Source organism: Trachinotus anak, unplaced genomic scaffold (assembly GCF_046630095.1).
Source record: "Trachinotus anak isolate AG129_WGS33_773 ecotype Australia unplaced genomic scaffold, CSIRO_AGI_Tana_v1 ptg000013l, whole genome shotgun sequence".
Classification (NCBI taxonomy): domain Eukaryota; kingdom Metazoa; phylum Chordata; class Actinopteri; order Carangiformes; family Carangidae; genus Trachinotus; species Trachinotus anak.
The window spans coordinates 13,220,087-13,229,185 of record NW_027273864.1 but is presented as its reverse complement, the minus strand read 5'-3'; the positions used below and the strand labels follow the sequence as shown (position 1 = coordinate 13,229,185).

The following is a 9,099-nucleotide window of genomic DNA, read 5'->3' as shown; positions in this document are numbered from 1 at the left end:
CTGCCGTTTGGCGGTTTATATTTAGAACGCACGCTCCCACGGCTCTTGCGTCAATGGAATCCCGTGCGTGCGTCACACGGAGGACGTCTGTCTGCAGAGCGACGCTGATTGGCTCCCGTCCCGGAACGTTCCACCGCCCCGTTTACCAATTATGGGCATAGGCCCGCCTTTTTGTCGACGCAGCCAAAATAAAACAAGAGTATATGGGACCGACGGCGTTGGTCTGACCCAGTGTGTGTGTGTGCGAGTGTGTTTGAATGAGTGTGTGTGCTGACTGCAGCTGGCGGAGGTGACATTCATCTGTTTCGCTGGTTTGGAATAAATGAAAAGCTTCAAAATCCGGATATTTACATGAACCAGGTAAGTGAAAAGTGGACTGTTTGATCATTTATTGCGGCTGTCATATTTATACCTATGGTAAACAGTAGGTGCATGCCGCCAGGTTTCTTTATAACTACTTTCATGGTCATTTAAGCTCAGAGGAAAAGAGTGACTGCTCTGCCGTTTCATCAGTCAAACATCTGCAGCCTTATTCACACATTCATCTGACAGCTTGGTGGGGAATAATGTCTTAAGTGGTCATACATGGGTAGCAGTCTGAGCTGTAGACTTAGTTGTAAGTTTATTGGGTACACTTAAGCTAAAACTAAGAAACACAGTCTAATACAACAGCACCGCAATAAATCCCACCTTCATGAGGATCATAATGTTCAGTTTGGTTGAAATTATTTTAGAAACGTGTTGCTTTGGGTTGTGGGGAAAATATTATAAACAGCACCCTACCAGCCGAACAAACTACAGCCTCCAAGCTGGCCAAAAGTTGAACATTAGTTTTAGCAAGGTGTACTTAATAAAACTGGCATCTGAGTGTAACGTCATTATTATGGAAACTCACATTTGTGTCATATGATAAATGGTTGTGAAAACTGAAAACTTTATTTTGTAATTAGTGAGGAAATGTTCCAGAGTGCAACTGATGAAGTGACCCCTGCTAGTTATAAGACTTCTTCTGCAACTGTGCCATGAATACTGAAAATCTAGTGTCTGGTGTCTTGAGCAAGTTTTAGCAGCTGTTTGGTCGACATTCTCAAGGAAATAGTTCAGAGCTCACGTCTGTGTGTGTTCATCTAAATGACTTCCATGATATTACTGTTGCATGCTTTATGTGGGGGTCTATTACTGTTGCTATATGAGAAGACTTATAGAGTAGGGTATATTTATAAACACATGTTAGACATGTGAGTGGTGTGACCTCCCCGTAAGTCAAGCTTAAGTGTAGGTTTAGAAAAATAATTAAACAATTTGGTTGTTTAACAACTCTGAGGAGTTTTTTGGTTGAACAGTTTTCAAAGAATGATCAGATGTTCTTGTAAGATGTGAAGCACATTTTGTACTGAAAAGCCCATACAGTGCAGGAGTTAGCACTTGTGGATACACGCCCATTCAATGACACACACACACACACACACACACACACACACACACACACACACACACACACACACACACACATAAACAGGCTTTACCACCTTTCACATCTTAGCTGGCGTACAGCCCACCCTGAAATACAATCTGCAACACTCCCTGGTACAGTGCCTGTGAAAGAGGGTTGCCCTCCAATGAAGGATGTTTTCAGAGCATTAACAGCCAGTAACAAAATATCCAACAATATCTGATTGCTCCGCTGGACCACCCTCTGTGGTTTCTAAAGAGGACTAATAGGCCATGGATCTAGAGAAACGGCATGCAGGGAGATGAGACGTTGAGGGTGCTAATGTAGGCTACTGTTTGGATGGGTCTAGAGGGAGCATTAAAAATGCTGACCTAAATGATTCAAATAATATCTATTTACTACACATGCTCAAAAAATCAACTCCTTATTAGTTCCAGCTATGCCCAGTGATTTAACTCACATGCTTCTATTTTGAAAAAGTAAACCTAAACCTAAACCCCAAAATGTGTCGCAAATGTTTGTTTATACCACATTTACACACACACAGACCATGTTTGAACAATTAAGACATTTGGTTAGATTAATAATTCATATTTTGTATATGTAAATGTAAACAACATTTAGCTTACATAGACAAACATCTGAGTTTGTTTTCATCTGTAGTAATTGTTTCTGTCCTCTGTCCTAGCAATGCCCTGTGTACAAACCCAGTACCCATCCCTGCCCCATGACACCTACTTCAGCTCTGAGTTTTTGAATCCTGACCTCAGTGCCAAACTGGTGATGGACATCAGTGGCCAAAAAGACCAGCTGTCTACATCTTCTTTGCCCAGCATCAACACCTTAGTGGAAAATGGCTATGTGGGGGAGTTTGATGCTTATTCCTGCAAGATTACCACCTCTCCTCCCGCCTCTACAGTTTCATTCAATCATGCCACAGTAGCTGAAAGCTCCAGCCCTCAGATGCAGAACCAGGCTTTCAAGCTGGATGATCTCCAGGTGTACGGCTGTTACCCAGGCTCCTTTGCGCTCAGCTGCCTTGATGAAACACTGTCGTCATGTGGCTCAGACTACTATGGCAGCCCAGTTTACACTGCTGCTTCTCCTCTAACGCCTGGTTTTCAGACCCAGTCTGCACCTGTCTGGGATTCCCCTTTCAGCCCCTACCCCTCAGCCCCCTCCTCTTCTGTGGCTGATAAAGCTGCCATGGCTCAGCAGCTCTCCTTTTTCACCTTCAGCCCTGCACCAGAGCAGCACTCCCCCCTGGGACATCATCAGGATGCTCAGGCAGGCCAGGATGACCCCTTCTTCTTGTCTCACCAGCAGCATGTTTCTCCACTTCATTGCCCCCCCATGTCCCTGGAGCATGGACCTCTGGAAAGCCCCAGGATAGTGGAGGGGGCAATGACGTCCCCTAAAAGTCACAACCCAGGATCCAGTGAGGGCCGCTGCGCAGTTTGTGGCGACAGTGCATCCTGTCAGCACTATGGAGTCCGCACCTGTGAGGGATGCAAAGGTTTCTTCAAGGTAAACAGATGAACAGCATTTTGCAGGTTCAATCTAAGGTATAATAGAGTATAGAATACAATAAACCTGAATCACTGAAGTTCATTTTAATGCTTAGTAGAATAAACATCCAATCACTGTGATATTGCCTTATCACAAATATACTGGTATAATGCAACAATTTTTACTGGCAGCTACCTATATGCATTTATTGGACATGCAAACAGTAAGGAAATTGTCTACGAAAAAAAAAAATCAAAATTGTGTTGCTCATTTAACGTAAGATTGTTCATAGATTTATTGGTGAATACTATAATTTATAATAATGTAATTTTTTCCATTTTTGACAGCGTACTGTACAGAAAAATGCAAAGTATGTGTGCCTTGCCAATAAAGACTGTCCAGTGGACAAGAGGAGGAGAAACCGCTGCCAGTTCTGCCGTTTCCAGAAATGTCTTGCAGTGGGAATGGTCAAAGAAGGTAATGCAATATCAGACTCTCTTAAAGCTTTCAGTGACTCATGAATGATGATGAGAAACTAGGGTTTGTAATGACAGTCTGGTGAAACCAAAGCTAGGAATGACAGATATGTAACCAGAGCTTTTAAGTCCCAGCTGCAGAAAAAAAGGGGAAACTAAAACTGATAGAACAGTTGTTTTTAACGTGTGGGATACAGCGGGGGCCATGTGAGAGTCACAAACATGTACTTTAAGTGTTCCTTTGCGCTTTTCTGTCCCTTTCTTAGTTGTTCGCACAGACAGCCTCAAAGGTCGCCGTGGTCGCCTGCCCTCTAAACCCAAGAGTGTGGCTGAGGCTTCGTCCACAACCCCCAGTGTAAACATCATATCCTCTCTTGTCAGGGCACATTTAGACTCAAACCCAAGCATTGGAAAGCTTGACTACTCCAAGGTAAATCTCCACACTTGCAGCCTGTCCAGAACTTTTGTACTGATCAGATTGGTTATGTGATAAAGAATGACAATAAAGTCAGCAAAGAAAATCTTTTCAGTGGTACTGATCCTTCCTTCCTCTTGCTCCTCAGTACCAAGAGACAGTGGACAATCTGAAAGAAAAGGAGGATGCTGGTGACATCCAGCAGTTTTATGATCTGCTGACTGGTGCCTTGGATGTGATCAGAAACTGGGCTGAAACCATCCCAGGATTCACAGACTTCTGCACAGAGGACCAGGAGCTGCTCCTTGAATCTTCCTTTGTTGAGCTTTTCATCCTCCGACTTGCATACAGGTTAGCCTCCTTTACTGTTAAAGAAATATTGTCATGCTAACTATTATTTCTCTAGGCTGATGTTCATCTTTCAATTGTACTAATGGCTTGAAACTCTGCAGGTCAAATCCAGAGAAAAACAAGTTAATCTTCTGCAACGGTGTGGTCCTCCACCGACTGCAGTGCGTTCGCAGTTTTGGTGACTGGATTGACTCCATCATGGATTTCTCCCAGAATCTTCACCGCATGAACTTAGATGTCTCCTTGTTCGCCTGCCTTGCTGCACTTGTTATCATCACTGGTGAGGGCCTTTATTTGCTTTTTATGTTTGTGACTCTCACTGCGTATGAATTTTATATTTATATTCAGGACTGTGTTTCTTATGAGAACATCTTTTGCACCTAGATCGCCATGGTCTCAAAGAGCCCAAAAGGGTTGAGGACTTTCAGAATCATCTCATCACTTGTATAAGGGAACACGTGAGTGGAAACGGATCAGAATCGAGCAGGACCCAGCCCAACTATCTTTCTCGTCTTCTGGGCAAACTCCCTGAACTGAGGACTCTGTGCACACAAGGCCTACAGCGCATCTTCTACCTGAAATTGGAGGACCTGGTACCCCCTCCACCAATTGTGGAGAAAATCTTCATGGATACTCTGCCATTCTGAAAAAACACGAACACAAATGTGTTATTTGTAAAAACGGTAAACACACAGGAGGTGGAAATCACCCAATGTGAGGTTTTATGACTGAACTCTACTGGTGAACCTCTTTTACTCACACTGATCTGTGTGGTGACAGACGTCTGACATTATTCAAGAGACCATTATTTTTCTAACATTAACTTTTAAAATTGAATATGGTATCTGTGTGAGTACTACATAACGATTCATTTCAGTTCCATGAAACTGTCATATACGGAACTGAAATGGTATAAACAGTTCATGATACAGTTTATATATATATTTTTGTGTGCATGCGTAAAAGGACTTTACTGCTGTGCTAGATGTGCAGATGTTGCTATGCAGACATGGTATGGCAAGGGTATATGGGTAGATGCAATGCAGTGTTACATACTTAGAAACACACTAATTTCTCAAAAAGCATGTTTTTATAATTTGCTTTTTGACCCCACTAAGTAGCTGAGGTAGTAGATTATTTAGTAGAAAAAGGGCAGGCTACTTTTCAAAAGGGAAATATTTACTAATTTCTTTGTATCAAACAAGATAGTTTTAGTCATAATCATGCTCCTGTGGAAGGTCTCGGACCAAAGTTTACGCTTATTTTGATACTACCAGTTACAAACCTTACTGCCTTACGCTAAACAAAATGTTCTGCCATAACTCTTGTGCTGCCATTTTGCAACACCTTGTCAAGGGTGATGCTGGCAGAGCTCCTGTTGAGCCGCATGTCCCTGTAATAACATTCTTCTTGGACTTTTCAAAACAAAAATGGACTCGTTGAATGGAAATGCAAAGTGCCTTTTTTAGAGCCTCAATCCGTGAACCACATTAGGTGACACTAAGTGAATTTTCATTCCAAATATCACATGCAGTGAACCCCATTTGTTACAGGCATGAAAAAAAATCACCATTAGAGTTAATATTGAACTCATCGCTGACAAAGACGATTTCAGGTCTGTGCCAGCTTTTGATATGAAGTGCCTGAGGCATGTGACAGACAATACGGTTTGATATAGAGCATACAATACTTGAACGCACACTTCATACCGCTAAACTGGAAGGGCATCAAGTGATGACAGGTGGTTTAGGATCTACAAGAATCAAATCCTGTTCACATGTTCCTGAGACAGTGCACATTATAACTGAAGTAGAGCTGTCCATCTTTAGAAAAGAAATTATGTGAGAGCACATTTCCTTGTAGCCACAATTAGAGTTTACCATTTCTATTATTTTGATACATGGAAAAAAAAACCCATGCTTGAAAATTCATAAGCATACATAGGGCATACAGACGTTTTATGTTTGACATCAACTGGTTTCTTGTTTTTGGCTGTTACATGCAGCTACTTCATGTGTTTTGAACCTCAACTCCTCAACCTGTGTGTTTGTAAAAGTTTCCCCTACTGTCTTCCACATTTGCCCGAATCAAGCAGATTTTTTATAATTTCATCTCAAATTTAACTTAAGAAATACAGTACCTTAAGAAATCACAGTGAAATGTGATGAGAAGATGAGCAGCTATGAGCACTTCAGTGTTCAAACAGTATGAAGAATACTTCTTTCTCCTACTGTATGAGTTTTGTTTGGGACATGTGTGTTGACTTTGGAAATACTGCCTGGGCTTTCATAAAATGATGCAAAAGTATTCAGAGACAGAGAATATTTGTAATTAAATGTTTTTTAAAAACACACTTCTGTGTCATCATGTGTTTTTGTAGTTCAGATTCTAGTTGCTATACTCTTCCTTCAAATATATCTTTAGTTCTGACTGGTTTCAGTTGTGAAAGATGAATAATACATTTCTCCCTTGGTTTAAGTTTCATCTCTGCGTTACAAATTTCAGTTTTCATTCTTGTTTTGCCATTACTACTGGTATTATTACTGTTTGAAATTAACATGAAATGATATACAATGAAATAATCTCTAAATATTTAAAATTTCATAGGCTGTGTAATTTGTATTATATCCCTTGAAGCATTATCTTACAAAAATGTAATATTGTATATTTTTGCTATTGTCAACAAATCCCACGAGGAGACCAAAACCAACAATTCATTAGTTTGTACCTTAATACCTTTTGACTTACCTATTGTCTCTGTGGCACTCAGCCCCAAACCCACTCTTTTCTTACTAAATATGTTAATCTAAAGACAATGTATTAATATACTGTACACTTCCCTTTTTTATAAAGGCTAAATAATGTCCTAAAACATTTCTTTTTTTCTTCCTTTTTGTAAGCAAAAGTTACTTTCAGCTAGAGATTTATTGGACTAGTGAGTGTATATGGTAGCAGGACAATGTATGTGGGATTAATGCAACATAAACTACAGTAAAGTCAACACGTGTCATAGTGTGGCTCATGATGTGGTTTTAGCCAAATTGGGATTCACAATTGTGTCTGGGGGAATCCTTATGACTTTGGTGATCCCCTGACTTTTCCTCTTGAACCATGTTTGTGTCTCAACAGCTGTTGGATAGATTGGTGTGAAATTTAGTGCAGACCTTCATGTTCCCTTGAGGATGAATTTTAATAACTGCTCCTCCATCAGCAGGTCAAATTTTTTATTTGTCCAAAATTTCAATTACAAAATATCAGAAAAAGTAATGACTTTCCCATCAGCCGGATGTACTTTGTGTTTAGTGATAATTAAGGTTAGCATGCTAATATGCTAAACTAAGGCTGTGTCCGAAATCACTTATTACTCCCTACACTATATAGTGCTGTCGTAATGTATAGTGAGAATTATTATACCCTATATAGTGGACTCATTATATCCCACAATGCACAACCGATGGTCACAAACCAAACATATACCATCATGTACTCTTTTTTTTTTTACACAAGGTAGGCAGGTTCTCAAAAAAATGTTATGGCTTTTGCTCTGTGTGACATCTGAAATCTTGGTATGACATCAAGAAGTTTCTCTGTATGTTGATTTTTCATTCACAACAAAAACGTGGTTCTGTTAAAAGTTTGTCTATACTAACTGAATTTCAGCATCTATCTACGAAGTTGGAATTTGACGGCCAACATTGGATTTTAATGTGCTGCCCAACCTGACCTCTAATTTCCAGCCAAAATTCAATGTCTGTCCAACATTGGAGGTTGATTTCAAGCCAACGTTGGGTATTGACGTCTACCCGATTTTCACTTCCAACTAGAATTTAACATCTGTCCAATGTCTTTCCGATGTTACGCTGATGTCCAGTGCAAGCTGGACTGATGCAGTACAGGAAATAAAGCTTATCTATATTTAACACAGCACCTACTGTACTGCAGCTTGTAATTTATGAATGATTTGATAAAAAATGACCAAAAGTAGTCATTCATCTTCTTTTAACTGTGTCTGTGTTGTTTTGTCACATTCAGTGTTAATGTTGGCAACATCCATGACCAGAGGAAGACGACACCGTCCCACTCTCAGCCACAGCCGACTGCAGCACCAACTGCATTCAGCCGCTCGCCACCCGATCCTACTGTACACCACGTACCGGTCATCTGGATATTGGTGTTGGCAGACAGAGTGGAAAAAAAGGACAAGGGGAGAAAAGAGGAGGAGGCAATATCAAAGCTAGCTTGCACTGAGGTGTTCATTATGTTACAAAATGGCAAGCATGCTGCCCAAGTCAAATGTAATGGGAACAGTAGATGAGTGCAGTTTCAAAAGGAGGATTTAGATGAATGCAGCAGCTCAGTGAATTCTTCTGGTTGTAATTAAAATATCTTATTTTTGGCCACATGACTATCTACTGTGTTATCCTTTTTGACTTTCAGTGTGACTTTTCATTCTTTATGGTCACGTAGTCATGACATGTCAGACATGTTGCCTGTTCAGGTTGCCCAGACCCAAACTCAAAATACATCCCCTGTCAATAAATCTCGTGTTTGAGCTCGCTGTGTTCCTTGACACCATCTTTTTCCAAAAGTGGAAAGTCACCATCTGGAGCTGCCATCGGCCCCTTAACTTTGACCACTGCCCTGACATGCAGCACTCAGCATTCAGGAACAAAGTGTAGCCTTACACCCTGCACCCTTGAGACATTATGTTCAGACCAGTAATATGTCACTCACTTGTCAAGGTGATTTGTTGCATGAACATGCCAAGCTCCGTGTTTTACACTTTGCTTCTGCACATTCTCTAACTTTGCAGAAAATGCTTCAGAATATACAAAAAGTTTGCTGTACTGCAAGAATTTTTCTTGTTACTCAGTACATTTGATCAAGTGGTGTAC

General features: G+C 40.7%; 1 protein-coding gene across 1 annotated transcript; it reads left to right on the top strand.

Annotated features, from left to right (window-relative positions):
• Positions 1-217: 217 nt before the first annotated feature.
• On the top strand, positions 218-6,557 carry LOC139630807 (probable nuclear hormone receptor HR38). Its single transcript, XM_071494535.1, has 7 exons — positions 218-360; positions 2,142-2,980; positions 3,310-3,439; positions 3,705-3,868; positions 4,002-4,204; positions 4,306-4,484; positions 4,589-6,557. The coding sequence occupies exons 2-7, from the start codon at positions 2,144-2,146 to the stop codon at positions 4,849-4,851; spliced, it is 1,776 nt and encodes a 591-aa protein (XP_071350636.1). The 5' UTR covers positions 218-360; positions 2,142-2,143; the 3' UTR covers positions 4,852-6,557.
• The last annotated feature ends 2,542 nt before the right edge of the window (positions 6,558-9,099 follow it).

Excerpts from the sequence above, each read along its gene's own strand:
- LOC139630807 (XM_071494535.1), top strand. The coding sequence starts at position 2,144 with ATGCCCTGTGTACAAACCCAGTACCCATCCCTGCCCCATGACACCTAC. Across the intron at positions 2,981-3,309 it reads GATGCAAAGGTTTCTTCAAG|CGTACTGTACAGAAAAATGC; the intron begins GTAAACAGATGA and ends CATTTTTGACAG. Across the intron at positions 3,869-4,001 it reads GAAAGCTTGACTACTCCAAG|TACCAAGAGACAGTGGACAA; the intron begins GTAAATCTCCAC and ends CTTGCTCCTCAG.